General features: G+C 45.3%; 1 protein-coding gene across 1 annotated transcript in view; it reads left to right on the forward strand.

The window, feature by feature from the left end:
* Nucleotides 1-2,410: 2,410 nt before the first annotated feature.
* TMEM131 (transmembrane protein 131) overlaps nucleotides 2,411-15,487 on the forward strand; it is a 172,114-nt gene continuing 159,037 nt past the window's right edge. The window contains exon 1 of the mRNA XM_065402904.1: nucleotides 2,411-2,756. Coding sequence (XP_065258976.1) covers nucleotides 2,411-2,756 — 346 coding nt within the window. The remainder of the gene's footprint in view (nucleotides 2,757-15,487) is intronic.

Genomic DNA, 15,487 nt, shown 5'->3' on the forward strand with positions numbered 1-15,487 from the left:
TACTTGTGCCCATTCATGAACTTGGAACAGGTCAATCCTGTAGCCTTCAAGCTACGAATACCTGCTTCACTCAAGATGCATCCAATATTTCACATTTCCCTCCTTAAGCTACATACTGAGCATATGTTCTCAAATCACTCCAGCCCACCACCACTGCCCACAACCATTAGGGAGCAAGAATAAATTAATCTGGCAAATCTTTAACTCCCGGTGAGTTAGGGAAAAACTCCTTTACCTGGTGAACTGAAAGGGCTATGATCTGGATGACTGATCTTTGGGAACTTGCTGAAAACATCCACACCCCAGACCTACTACAGGACTTCCACTGGGCTCACAGGCACCGGCTTCTAATTTTCCCCTGGGGTGCTCTACTCCCACACAGCCCCAGGCCCTGCCACCACTCCACCCCTTCCCCAATCCCTCACCCACCTCTTCCCACCCCCACTCCACCCCTCCCCCCAAGGCTCCACCACACCTCTTTCCGCCTCCTCTCCCGAGTGCACCCTGTCACCACTCCTCCCCCTCCCTCCCAGGGCCTCCTGCATGCCACTGAACAGCTGTTCCACAGCATTCAGGAGGTGCTGGGAGGGAGGGGGAGGAGTTGATCGGTGGGCAGGAGTGGGGGGGAGGGAGGGGAGCATAGCGTGGCTGCAGGTGGGTGCTAAGCACCCTATGACTGGGCTCATCCTGAGAAACCAGGCCCTAGGGCTTCTGAGAGGTGTCCTCAAAAGGGAGGGGTGCTGTCAGGAATGGGGGCCTCTAGCTGGGCCTGGGGTCAGCAAGCATCACAGCTGCAGCCTCTAATTGGCTGAACTGGCTGAGCAGCATTGCAAGGTCTGCTCTTAAACCTAGCTGTAGCACTGAGCACATGGCTGCTCAGTGCTTATGCCTGCAGCTGTGCTCGCTCCTGTGCCTGCCCTGTTCCCAGCCTTCTTCCAGCCATCCTTAGTTTCATGAAAAGTATGACACCAATAACTCCAAAGTATATTATTACTGGATAAAAGTCAGTGCTGTCATGTGGGTGTAAAGTGTAATAGGCCATGAAATGATTTAACCTGGTGATATTCTAAACAAAAAAACTCCCAACCATCCTTGTAGCTGTTTCCATCACTTCCCCCTGACTCAACAGACACAATACATACCTCAGAATGACAAGGTGCTAACCTGGGATTAGGGCCCCTTTGGGCTCCTGAATCTTTTCCAGTTTCTAAAAATCATGTGATTTCAAGAAATTCAACCTTAACAAGAGGGGTTAAAAAAGCTGTTGTGGTGGGGAACTGGATGATTAAGGTATGGGTATGGTCATATGCAATTTTTCACTCTAATCTTGCCCGGGTCAGCAGTGAATGAAAGTTATTGCTAGTGAAAGCTGTTCAGTGACCCACTTTATGTGACATGACTGATGGTCTCAGGCCAGCTCCTAGAAGAGAAGACCAACACAAAAGTCATGATCACACACAGCCTCCTTTTTGATAGTCTTAGCATATAAAGCCATGGAATTGCATAGTTTATGCATGGGCTGTACTACATACGCCGGGGATAAATATTCTCACATTGATACTACACCTAGCATCCCCCTGTATTTCAAATTTGCATCACAAATTTTCAAATGTGAATTCTTTTATTGGCATGACAAGTTTTCACACTTATTGCGAAAGGAATACAAGATCCTGCACTACATCATGTACTTGCCTCACCAACAGTGTTACTGGGGAAGGATGGGGGGGCGGGGAGGTTAATTCCCTTGCTGTTTGCCTTTTATTACTCCATATGCACAGAGTACTGTGCCATGCAGGCAGGGGGCAGGGACAATTTGCTCCCATGCAATACCCTGTAGGCCTATTAATGTCCATACATGGGGGACAGGACCCAGATGTTCAGCACCTTGGCTGGCAGATCTTGTCACCTCTGGGGCTCCCAGGGCAGCACCCTCCAGCAGCATTTAAAGCGCACGGGGGGGGGGGGGCAATAGGCTGAGGTGGGAAAGAGACAAAATCAAGGGGAAATATCTCCTTCCTCGTAGGAAGCGGCCTCCCCCAGAGCTGTAGGGGTCTCTGCAGCGGAGTCTCTCCCCACTCATTGATCCATCCTCCCCTTCCCCTCAGGTTGCATGTAACAGGAAGTGCTGGAGGCAGGAATAGAGAAAGTACCAATGCACCATAGAGAATAGACAGCAGCAGGGACGGAGCGACGAGCTGCACAACGGACAGGAATGCGCTTCCCGTCGCCATCTTGAAGCCGGGCACGAAGCTCCCTCCCTCGGCTAGTTTCACAGCACACCCTCAGCTCTGTGGCGTCATAGGGGCTGGAGTTTCACCGCCAATCATTTCACGCCAGCGGGAGGAGTAGGCGGTTTCCGGCTGCACGAGTCGCTCCGCAGAGTGTCGCGCTGCCCCTGCCCTCACCTAAGATGGCGACTGCCCGCTCCTCCCCTCCCCAGCGCGGCGGGGGCGGTGCTGGGCCCGCCCCCTGCCTGGGTGGGTGGGGGTGTTGTGTGTGCGCCAGGCGCCCGCCCGCCCCGGCCGTGACTGACACTCGCACGCGCCCCGGGACGCAGCGAGCCCGGAGCCCCGTTCGCAGGGCACCGCCGACACACCGAGCTCGCGGCAGCAGCGCGATGAGGGCCAGGCGGGAGGTAGCGGCGGCGGCCCGCGGCCCCGGCTCTGCCCTCCCGGCGCCCGCCGCCCCCCGGCTCGGAGCGGCGCTGCGGCTGCTGCTCGCGCTGCTCGCGCATACGGCCCGGGCCGAGCAGGAAGGTGAGAGGCGCCCCCGTTCCTCGGGCTCCGCTGTTACCGTTTGGGGCCTGGCCGCAGAGTGGGGCCCCGATCCCGGCAGTCTGCGCCGGGCCCAGGCTGGGGAGGATCCCCGGGGCGGGGCGGTTGCTCGGGGACCCGCAGCGCTCGAGCCGGGGAAGTGGCTTCCCCCCAGCTCCGGGGCTGAAGGAGCCCCAGTGCCTGGGCCGCTGCCACCCTCGGCCGGGCCCCTGTGCGGGGGGTGCCCCTTTGCAGCCCCTCGCTTCTCCTCCCGGCCGCGCTGCAGGGAGCCCGGCGCTGCCAGCTCACAGGCTGGGGCTGGTCTCCCTGCCGCCCTTCCCGGACTGTCACTGCCGGTCTGACGCGCCCCGCCTCGGCACGGGGTCAGGCCAAGGCCGGGGGGCTGGGTGGGTGAGAAGCAGGGGTCAGCGCTGGCCGTTGAGGCTTATCCGCAGGTTTTCGGAAGGCAGTTGACATTGAGGTGAACTTGTGAATGGGCTTCACCTCGGGACTTTCTCAGAGGCAGTGGCAGGGGAAACTGGTGTTGCCTCGTAAAACACCTTCCCTTGCTGGCGCTTCCCCGTGCTTCAGTTCGAAGGCAGCTGCCCATTATGAGACTCTTTTGCATAGTTACCCCCCAAACTGCTCCGCTAAGAGATTGACATCCACCCCTCCCCCAGAACTTTTGACAGGCTGAACCTAGTCACTGTATAGGATAGAGAGTATTTTTTTGCCTGAGTTTGGTGAAATTCAGAAAAGGACTTTTAAATTTGGTGTTTTGAAAACTCCGCTACCACTTTTTTGTGTGGCTCCTATGGGTTGACCTAAAATGCTAAGTTTGTTTTGTTGGAGTTGCTGAGATGTGCCTTCTGATATTGCAGAGGGGCCTAATGGAATAGGTAAAAAGGTGTCTAAAGAGCAACATTTAAATATCAGTGTTATTGTTTATAATATAAGCTGACGTGCTGACTTCAGGCTTAGATGCTGAAGCAGTTCCTGGGTTAAACAAGAAGTGGAGGTGCACATACAAGGGATAGGGCAGAAATGTGTCTGAGCAGAAGTCCAGAAAGAGGGAGACTGGTAGAGAACTGGGAAGTACAAACAGGTCAGGGGAAGCACAGACAGGTGGCCTAGAGCCATAGTTTTGAAGTGAGAGAGCAGCATAGGTGTTTCTGCTGGAGAAATGTGGGATGGGACTCCAGTGTCCTATACACAGAGATCAGAATACATTTAGCTAGACTTCCATTTTCTAACCAAGGAATCAATTTTAATAATTACCTAGTAATTTGTTTTTGTAGATTTTAAGGTGGCAATGTTGATGTGGTAGGATAGTGACAGAATCACAGCAGAGAGCTGGCTGGATCCCTTTATTATTCAATTCAAGACATTCTAGTATTTGGGTTTAAACAAAAAAAAGTGTAAGGAATGTAACATTTGAGTGTGGGGAGTTCATAGACCCAAACAGTCAGAACCTGTGGTGTCTTCTCAGTCATTGGGTAGTTCAAATGTAGACACTTCCAAAATGTGGTTATTTCCATGCCTTGTGTTTGGTTATAATAATTCTGGTGTATGTTCGCTCATATGTATCTAGTCAACTCTTAATTGAAATAATCTCCAAATATGATACCACTGATCTATGCCCTAGAGTTAGTGCCACCTTTAGACTGCTATTTTATGTTGACTCTTTAGGAGGGCTGATCACCTTCGTTCTTTGGGCAATTCCATATTGACATTTTCTGAGAAATAAATGCAATCTGAGACTCAAGACCAAAGTTTGAGCAGGTGCAATTGAGCTCTTTCAAGAAAGTAATATAACTGTGTCAGTAGTTAAATGTGCTTTTAGCAGTATAACTTATGCCTGTACATTTACCCCAACCATACTTCAGCCATCTCCACAGAGTGAATTTGACATCCATGCTTGAGAAGACTCCTTTTGTTGTTTGCTTTTTTGCATGCTGCCTGGATTGGAAGCCCTGGATAAAGTGAACAATGAAGCTTTAAGGTTTACCTACCAAGAAAAACTCCTGGATACAGGACCTCTACCATATTTATGGGAATAAGCTATACTGCTACAAGCACCCTTATACAGATATAAACTGTGTCTGTACTATAAGGCTGTACTGCTTTAACTAGGTCAATTTTTAAACGAAACTAATTATAGTGGTACAAAAACTGTGTAGCCCAGCCTTAAGGTGGATAGAAGTCCATATCCAGACTGAAATTGACTGATATTTGTCATTGTCATTGATACCCATATGGTTCTGAAGAGCATCAGGGAGACTGTTCAGAATGCTGTTAATCTTTTTTATTTTTATTTTTTTATTGTTTGGGGAAGTAGCAGAGGGACTGGAATTGGTCAGCAGAGTGAGTAAGAAAATACTGAATTCACTCACCATTTGAAGGTTCTGTCATCAGCCATAAGGACAAAAAACTTAAATTTAACTACTCTTTAAAAGCTTGCAGCTGTCTGTGGTTCAGGCTTTCCTTTCTTATTGTTATGAAGGCATCCTACTCTACTGCCAAATGGATTTTTCAAGATCATTTGATATCTTCCAGTTTTTTGGATACTAACCAGTCAAGGTCTAAAACTTGACATGGCATAGAAGTGGTACTAGTCCTTGCTTTCAATATAAGTCTCTGGATTCAGTGCCTGATGGAAGTTTATCTAAGTCTGAGCCAGGCCACATTCAGGAAGAGTTATAATGTTGCTTTCTAGCAGATGATCTGGAATCTCTGCCACTCAGCTTATTGACAGCATTTTCCTCATCTTCAGCTTGTACAATTGTTGTGTATTTGTTCTCTTAGTATTCAATATATAACTTTATACAAAACGCTGACACTGGAAAACAACTTTCCAGAATAATGCAGCATAAAATCCCTGCTTTGCAACTGGGCAACTGACTAATGGGCACCTGACTACTCAGTTAATTTCCGATAGCGTCTTACCTGCCATTTCACAAGACTGGAGCAGAGAGAGCAGGACTGTTAGGGTAACTTTAGTCCCTGACGATGTAACTCTTAAAGATGCTCTTTAGTGCTCATATTGGAACAACTTTTATTTAAACAAACCTAACAATTGACAAGTCAACATGAGCAAATAATACCTTTGCACGTTTGACTTACACTCTTCTAAAGTTCTTGATATTTATCTTTGAAAGATGGCAACTGAACATAAATGGTAGTTAAGATTACCATTAAAGATGGTCTGTACTGGGACCTAGAAAATCCTCTTCTGTTTTCAGCTCTGCAGAAGACTTCCTATGTGACGTTGCGTTAGTCACTATCTCTCTCCACTTTTGCGAACATCTAAAAAATGGGGAGAGTAATACTTCCTTATGTCACAGGAGTATCATAAACATAAATTCATTAATACTAGTGAGGTCTTCAGATACTACAGTGATGAGTACCATAGAGAAAAAGTCTATACAATATTTAATTTTTTTTTTTTAATTTTCATTCCTTATTTTGTTGTTTCTCGTACACTGCTTTCAAAATTAATGCAAGGCACAGTAAAATAAACTTATTTTAACACTGAAGTTGTGACCCTGATAGTCCAAAATATAATCTGATATTGCACTCAAAGGATGCTTATTCTATTATACTGAATTGGCACACCAAAATAATAAACAACATGAGGCAAAAAACTGTTAGTGAAGCAGAGTGGTACATTTTTACCCTGTCATTGAGAAACTGTAGATAATTGGAAAGCTAAGTGGTTTGTGCTACATCTTGCTGTTTTAATGTGTGATGAAAGATAAGATCTTTTTCAGCCAAGGAAGTTTGTCATTTCTATTTGAATCAATAAGAAAGGAGTAGTAAGTGGTTAGGTAGTGGTTGTCATTTATAGTTGCTAGTCCTGTTAATCCATATTCTTGGGTTGTTAGCCAAACTAAATATGGTAGACAGTGTAGTCATAAGAACAGCCACACTGTCTTCTGACAGTGGCCAATGCCAGGTGCTTCAGAGGGAATGAACAGAACAGGTAATCATCAAGTGATCCATCCCTTGTCATCCATTCCCAACTTCTGGCAACAGTGGCTAAGGACACCATCCCTGCCCATCCTGGCTAATTGCTGTTGATGGACCTATCTTCCATGAACTTAACTAATTCTTTTTTGGACCCTATTATAGTCTTGCCCTTCACAACATCCTCTGGCAAAAAGTTCCACAGGTTGACTGTGCGTTCTGTGAAGGAATTACTTCCTTTTGTTTGTTTTAAACCTGCTGCCTATTAAGTTCATTTGGTGACCCTAGTTCTTGTGTTATGTGAAGGAGTAAATAACACTTCCTTATTTACTTTCTCCATACCAGTCATGATTTTACAGACCTCTATCATATCCCCTCTTAGTCATCTCTTTTCCAGGCTGAAAAGTCCCAGTCTTATTAATCTTTCCTCATATGGAAGCTGTTCCATACCCCTAGTCATTTTTGTTGTCCTTTTCCATACCTTTTCCAATATCCAACATAGTCTAGTGGATAGGGAGTCAGGAGCCCTGGATTCTACCCCAGCCGACCTGATGTGTAGCATTTGGAAAGTCATGTGGGTCATAGCCCACAAAAGCTTATGCTCTAATTAATTTGTTAGTCTTTAAGGTGATACAAGACTCCTCATTGTTTTTGCTGACACAGCTACCCCTCTGAAACTTGTATATCTGTTTCTCCTCCCATCCTTTGTCTTCTCTATATGCCCCAGGCTTACAATTTTTTGCATGCAGGCGAACTGCTGGGCTCATGGAGCACCTTAAAGTCAACAAATTGCAGGTTCTGGGCCTTAGGCTGTAAGTTCTTCAGGGAGCTCTTTCATTATTGTGTTTTGTATAGTGCCTAGCAAAGTAAGCCCCCAAACTGTGCTCAAGCCTGTAGGTGTTAGTGTAATACAGTTAATATATATTGATGATTTTAGTTTGAATCAACATGACTTCCAAATCAACAGTATTGCAGTATTTTTGAAATGCCTACTTTGAGCCATTTGGATATCTTTTAATTAAGGTATTGGCTGAATGCAGAACAATTTCATATAAAAATTAACGTTGGGCATCTATTGTACAACATATTTGGCTAACTTTTAAAGTGCAGTTCTGCTTCAAAACATGACTTGGCTTTTGGTTCCATATTTGTGTTCTCTCAATGATTCCCAGATCAGATCCACTCAGTTTACAAGTATAAAGATTACATTTCCTACTATAAGCTCTGCAACTCAGTCTGGAATCTGAAAATGAAAGATGGGCTTTTGTGGGCTATGCATTGCAAACAGTGAAGGATCGGTGATTGTTGAAGTGCAAGCCAGAACAGAATATAGCTCATTCACTTGCCTGTTGCTCTGCAGGGCTAATGGGAGTAAACAGTAGTCAAAATGTTCTTTGTTGCTTTATGTTCTTGCCTGTATGCTCTCCCAACTGCCCTCCCCATCCCCAACGCTCATGCATGTACACCTCCACCCTACTCATCTTGCTTCCCAGATTAAAGGGCCTGAGGCAGACATACCATGTAGAGCAGGGAAGCATGGGAGGAAGATAAAAATGAAAGTGAGAGAGAAAACTAACGCTGCTTAAAAACTATTATTTCTTTCATATACAAATTTGCCTCTCCTCTTCCTTTCAGTCCACACCACGTCTATTGGAGACATCTTCTCCAAATGTTTTTTTCCCTTTTGTTGTAAAATTGGATGACTTCCACTATAGCTTGTCATATCAATGAGTCATGCAATTATATTTGTCATTAGTTAGTCACAGACTGAAGAGGTTAGAAATTGCTAATCTAAGATGAAGAGTGAAGAAATTATCTGGATACTTGATGGGCTGTATGTTCATTGGTTGCCTCAGTTTTTGGATCCTCAGTTTGACATCAGTGTAGCACGTATTAAATGGATTAAAACTGGCTAACTGATAGATCTCAAATGGGGATGCTTCTAGTGAGGTTCTGCAGGGATCTGTTCTTGTTCCAAGGATATTAAATAGCACAGATTGGTGGGATGGAAAATAATAAAAACAGGTCAGTTCTACAGAATAATCTATATTGTTTGGTAAGCTGGATTTATCAAAATGCAAGGTTATACATACGTTCATAGACTAAGGCCCGCAGAAATCACTGTGTTCTTCAAATGCAGCAATAAATCTAAATGAATCTTAGCTAACTAAGGAATCTAACTGAGACAAAACCCCGTTACTGGGATGTGCCAGTGGTGCAGCTTGGATAGTGGAATGAAATGCACTCCAGCAGGCACTGCTGTGAAACATTTGTGCCGCCTCCTGCCCCTCCCTGTACTTTTTCTGACCATATTGAATGCAAGGCTATAGAAGGGGGTGTGGTGCTCCACTTCCTCAGTTCTTTTCAGCTGTGGCTGCAGATGGACCAGGGACTTCTCCTGGCTGATCCACCCAGATCCAACCCCTTTGAAGATTGTACATCAGTTAGATCCCTTAGCTGAGCTTTGTTTAGGTTTATTGCTTTTGTTTTAAGTTATTTATTTTAACATTTTATTAGTTCGTGTGGGCTCATGAATCATAGTGGCAGATCTGAAGGGGATGAGGCTTTGGACTCCCATACCAGGTGTCTAGTTTGCTTGGAGGCAGAATATCCTTCTTCACGGTACACGATCTGCAGCACCTTCTTGCAAGCTCTTGGAGTGGTGCATCAAACCAAACTCCACGACTTGCTGCTTCAGGAGGCTATGCAAACCCTCCACCTCTGTAACTGCCAGTTCCATGAGTACTGTTGGGCTTGCATTAGCCCTTCACCTCCCAGGGAATAAAAAGCAGCCCAAGATCCCACCTGAAGGTAGTATCCTCCTATCATGGAGTGAAAACCAAACCTTTGGTACCAAAGGATCCTAAAACATTCGATTTTGGTTCTAGACACAACGGAACCCCATATATGTCAGCCTTTGTTAGAATATCTTTACGAGTGTGCCCTTTCAGATATGACCGTTTTGGTTCAGAATAAGGGTAGGGCCTGTAAGCAAAACTATGCATTGTTTTGGGTCTCTGTCCTTTAGGGTCAGTTCTGAAAACATCACTGGAACCTAGACTAAAAGTTACTGCCTCAGTTCAGGGAAAATCCCAAAGGAAGGGGTGTGCCCCTAATGTAGCAAATATATCAGTTCCAGGTAATTTTGACTCCTCTGCAAGGTCAGCATCCACTATAATGGTAGTTGCCCAGGTACTGCTCAGATCTGCTGTTAGAGCCATTATCTAATTAGTGAACTGTATATCCCCTGGGCAGAGTGATAGGGCCACTTCCTGCTCCCACCTCCCCACTGGAAAAGACAGAAGATCAGAGAAGATTTAGATTTCCCCAGCCATATCACTTCCTTCCCCTAAAACACCTTACCAACGAGGTTTGTCTCCCCCTTTTCAGTTTCAAGAATTCCAAGGCATTAGTTGTCCCTTTACTAACTGCCTTGGAACTGATATTGGATCTGCAATCTGTCAGTGAATCAGATCATGATAAATGGGTTAATATACTAGCTCAGTTCCCATCAGCTGAGGTAAAAGTGAACCCGATAAATGTTACTGAGATGCTCCATGCAGCACACACACAAGATCATACCCTTAACCAAGTAGGTACTATGATTGGGAATGTGATACTAAATATTAGCAGGCTTAACAATTCCCTCCTTGGTACAGATCATCATCCTTACAGAGATCTAGCACCTCCTATAGGTCAGGGAAAATCTCATATATCGGCTCAGTTTAGATTATCTGGGTATACTGAGCACTCCCTGATAGTAGTCCCAGATACGCTCAAAGAGGAGGATCTGATGGGACTCATCTCATACCAGGACATGGATTTGAAGTCTAATGATCAACTGTCCCCCTGATGACAGTGTGGGAGTCACTTCAGCATCTTCTTCACCAGAAGATGTCATTCAGTTTCACGAACTGTGGTCAGAATAGCTTCAACCTTAAAGAACACATCTGTGTCCATAGAAGAGATCTGTCTTCGAGTATTCAATATATTGGGTCCTCCTAATAGCAAGATCACCCCACTCAGTTTTAGAAGCATTATTGCAACCAACCAAAACTATTTGAGGAAATCCTGCCTCTGGTCAAGCCATGTCAAAGAAGGCTGACAAGCTATACCAGTTACCACATGAGGGTTTTTCTTTTTGTCTTCCTGCTCCTAACTTGGTGGTGGTTGCTGCAGCAGTTCAGAGGACAAAATGAGGCCAAGTGCATTCAGTTTCTCACCTCTGTCAAATGGGACAGGATACTCTGGGCAGGATGGTTTTCTCCTCAGCCTCACTAGGCATTAGGATTGCTAATTGTCAGGCTCTAAAGGTTTAGATATCAGTGCCATCTCTGGGGGGAAATGGCCTTGTTTGCTAAGGATCTGCCGGAAGAGCAAAGGAAATTGGCTAAAGCCTTAATAAAAGGACAGCTAATAGCTAAACATGAACATGGCTAGATCTACAAAATGACTTGGGTGCCTAAGTTCAACATCTAGATGGCACTGAGATCTTCAGAATCCCCACTCAGCTGCTCATAAACATGTATGAACACACATTTCTGCTGTTAGTCACCAAGGCGCCTACAAATCTGCTGGTGAGCATGTTCACAGCTGCCTCAGTCTAGGCAGTTGGGTGCTTAAGTCCCAGCAGGATACTCAAACTAAGCATTCCCCTCCCAATCTCGCCTGCAAGTCCTAATCCAATAGGCCTAAACCACACACAAAACTAATGGGGAAAGTCAACCCTCTGCCTGACGTGGAGGAGGGACTTGAACACAAGTCTTCACCTATCAAGAGAGTGCCCTAACCACTGGGCTATGAGGTATTTTGGGGTGGGGGTCTCTATCTCCTGTTGAAACTGTTCTATTGTGTAAATATGTAAATGTGCATTGAAACAGGAAGATTGGACCCTGGGTCCCTTCCCTCCCCAACCAGGTGAGTGCCATAACCACTGGTCTATAGAGTCATTCACACACTCTGGCTGTATGCATCTTTAAATACTTGTATGTAGTGACACAGCTTCAGCAGGAGAGATTGAAAGAGATCTGTGTTCATATCCCTTCTCCACATGAGGCAGAGGGGAGAATTGAATACATCTCTTGTACATCCCAGGTGAGTACCCTAACCATTGGAGTAATGGTTATAAGAGAGGCATACCACCATCCCTTCCTTCAGTGTTTCATGTGGGTGTGTGGCAGGGGGAAGGATTAGCACCTAACCCTTTAAGGAATTCAGGAGACGGTTTAGAGCTGTGAATTCCAAGCAGAGATTGGTGTCTCCCTCTGGCTCATGCATAGGTGCCTAACTGACTTTGAGGGATAGGGCTTAAGACCCACCCCCTTCTGGGCATTTTCTACTGGCTAGGCTCCCCGTACAATGGGCTGGCTTTTGTGGATCCAGTTCTTAAGCACCCAACTCTCCCCAAACACTGTGTTAGGGAGCCAGGTAGGTGTCAAACTTGGGGCTGTGGATTCCAATGGGTGACAAATCACCTAAAAGCTAGGCGTGGCAATGCCTAAGTTCCTTTGGTGGATCTAGCCCTTAGAGCCTCGTTTGATGCTTCAGACATTGCAGCAACGGCAGTGGTTTCAGCTATCACAATAGGTCAACATGCATGGTTTAGTCTATGTCTACACTAGCACTTTTGTCAGTATAACTTATGTCGCTAAGGAGTGTGAAAAAACACACCCCCTGAGCATCATAAGTTACACTGACAGAAGCACTGGTGTGAACAGTGCTATGTTAGCCGGAGACACTCCCCCACCAACATAGCTACTGCTGCTCATTGGCGGCGGTTTAGTTATGTTGGCAGAGAGCTCTCTTCCCGTCAGCATAGAGCGGCTACCTGGGAGATCTTACAGCTGCATTGGTATAGCTGAGCTGCTCTAAGGTCTCTAGTGTAGACCTGGCCTTAGATTATCTCATCTTCCACCTGAAACCAGAGCACATGTGGAAGAACATTCATTCATAGGTGATAGCTTGCTCAGTGGAAGGACTGATAGTCCTAGAGAAGATTAGATGCTAGATGAGCAGCTAGATTGCTAGGGGATTATTAACCCTCAAGGAGAAGGTTTGGAGCTCTTGTCTTAATTATTGTAGACAGCAATACACTTCATCAGTTTGTATTTCATACAGAGAGGCTATTATTTGCACAAACCACTTCCAGTTCAATAGCAGCAGAGGCAAAAGAGCGCCAAGCAAATAAAGGACAAATAAATCATACCCTTTTCTTTTGTGTCAAACCTTAGACCACAGGTTTGACATGAGGTTCCAGAGCTGCAATCCAATTTTAAACTATTCACCCCCCTCCTTCCACACCTTTGAGCATCAGTTTTCTCACTCCAACAACTGGGGTTTCATCCATACAAATAAATGGATCCTGGAAGTAGTACAAGAAGTTTATTCCATATAATTTGACACCATACTGCCCCTTCCCTATCTCATCAGGAATCAGCTCACAAGAACCTACTTAAAAGCAGAGGTTCACTTGTTGGTAGAAATAGGGGTCTTAGAGGAAGTTCTAAGAGAATTCAGGGGAAAGGGATTCTTTGGAATCAGAAAGTATCTGAAAGCATCTTAAACCTGAGAGTGCTCAGCTTCTTTATCAGAAAGTTCAAATTGTGCATTGCTGACTCTATCATTAATAATTCCCTCCCTACCCACTCAAGTTTGTTTTGAGCTTTCTGTTTAAAAAAGGATGCGTATTTCCACATCTCTCTGGCTTTAACATTGCAAACACCTTTGTTTCTTTGTGGGGAGGAATGGGGAGGGAGGAAGATCACTATCAGTATAGAATCCTTCCATTTGACCTTTTTACCACCCCTTGTATATTTACAAAATACAGCACATCTAAGGCCAGGTCTACACTACCGCGGTAGTTCGACAGCTGGCAATCGAACTTCCGGGTTCGATTTATCGCGTCTGGTCTGGACACGATAAATCGATCCCGGAAGCGCTCGCCGTCGACTGCGGTACTCCAGCTCGGCGAGAGGAGTACCGCGGAGTCGACGGGGAGCCTGCCTGCCGCGTGTGGACCGCGTCTGAACCGCGGTAAGTTCGAACTAAGGTATGTCGACTTCAGCTACGTTATTCACGTAGCTGAAGTTGCGTACCTTAATTCGAATTTGGGGGTTAGTGTAGACCAGGCCTAAGATAGGGTGTACATGTATACCCTAAGTTACATGACACACACATTAAAGGATCATAAGAGAGCTTGTTCAGTGATACAACTTGCACCTGCTTCCATTTGGAGAAACTGGGAATTGGAATAAATTGGGGGGGTGTGGGGGGGGAGAATCACGCTTGCTTCCTACTCAAAGAATTCCCTTCATTGGGGAAGATCTGAATTCAAAAGCAGGCAGAGCCTTCCTACCAGAAGAAAGAATCCTGAAAATTCAGTTAGCTATACTCAGGCATCAAGAGTTCTTACCAGATAGTAATGTTCTTCTTCAGACTGGTGGGCCTCAGATCTCAGTTACACATACAAATCCCACCCATGCTTGTCTCAAGATGAGAGTTCTGAAGCAATACTTAGCAAAACATGATCTCTAAAGCTCAGACAACATGTTCTCAAAGTTGACTCCCCCAAGAGAAGGGTCACAGTGTCCTGAGAGAGAGAGCATTCAATCTCCCTGTTTCATTTACAAGTATCACCTTCAGTGCCTCCAACTTTATGAGGGGAGCCTATTTCAACAATTTACTAATTCATGGTCATCTGGGCTATGTGGAGAAAAAGATACATACTAATATTGAGGGCAATTTACTGGGCTCTCAAGGCTTTCCTTCCTCACTTGCAAGGCATAGTAGTCCAACTTGTTACGTACAACACAACAGCAGTGTCCTATTTAAATAAGCAAAGGAGTTCATTCCCCTCAGCTGTGCAGAGAAGCTGTAGCACCATGGAACTGGTGTATCATCACACTTTACCACATAGCCCTACATTGGGTGGGTTGGGCAAAAACAACAACTTGGCAGGTCAACTGAGCAGGGGCAGAAGAGAACAGCATGAATGGCCTGTAAACACATCAACAGATGACATCTTTGCAAGTCTGAGTTATCTGTAAATAGATCTGTTTCCAGCAAAGCACAATGCCAAGTGCCCAAAGTTCTGTTTGAGAGCAGGAGAGCATTCCATTTAGGATGCGTTTCTACTCAACTGGTTTCCTCTCATCCAAAAAATAATACAGAAGCTAAAGCAAGATACAGCCAATAATATGGTTATGACAATGGTTTCCAGACTTCCTTCATCTCTCCAGAGGAGTATATTATTTATTTAATATATTACTGTAGTACCTAGGTGCCCCAGTCATGAACCAGGACCTTATTGTTCTAGGTGCTGTACAAACACAGGGTGAAAAGACAGTCTTTGTTCTATCACCATGGACCTGTTGTCTCAGTAGAACAGCCAGATTTATCACTCCAACCTTCCATTCAGTACACCTGATAGCATGGGCCATAGGACCTCTCTAGATCTGTTAGTTCTTTTGCCGCGTCTTGATAGATATCCTGAAACAATCAACTCACAAGGGCTATGACTTCAAGTGGAAAAGGCTTACAGTTTGGGCATTCAATAACATAGTCCCAGCCTCAGCTCCAATCCAGTCTCTGTTTGCTTTGCTTGAAACTTTCTGATACCTTCTTTACTGTCTGTGAAAATTCATCTAGCTGTCATATGTGCTTACCACATACTCATTGATAACAGGATTGTATTTACTCATGGCAGAGTAAAGAGATTTATGAAAGATCTAGTAAGCATCTATCCTCCAGTCAAAGGTTCAGCCCCATCA

The sequence above is a fragment of the Emys orbicularis genome, chromosome 1, assembly GCF_028017835.1.
Source record: "Emys orbicularis isolate rEmyOrb1 chromosome 1, rEmyOrb1.hap1, whole genome shotgun sequence".
Taxonomy (NCBI): Eukaryota; Metazoa; Chordata; order Testudines; family Emydidae; genus Emys; species Emys orbicularis.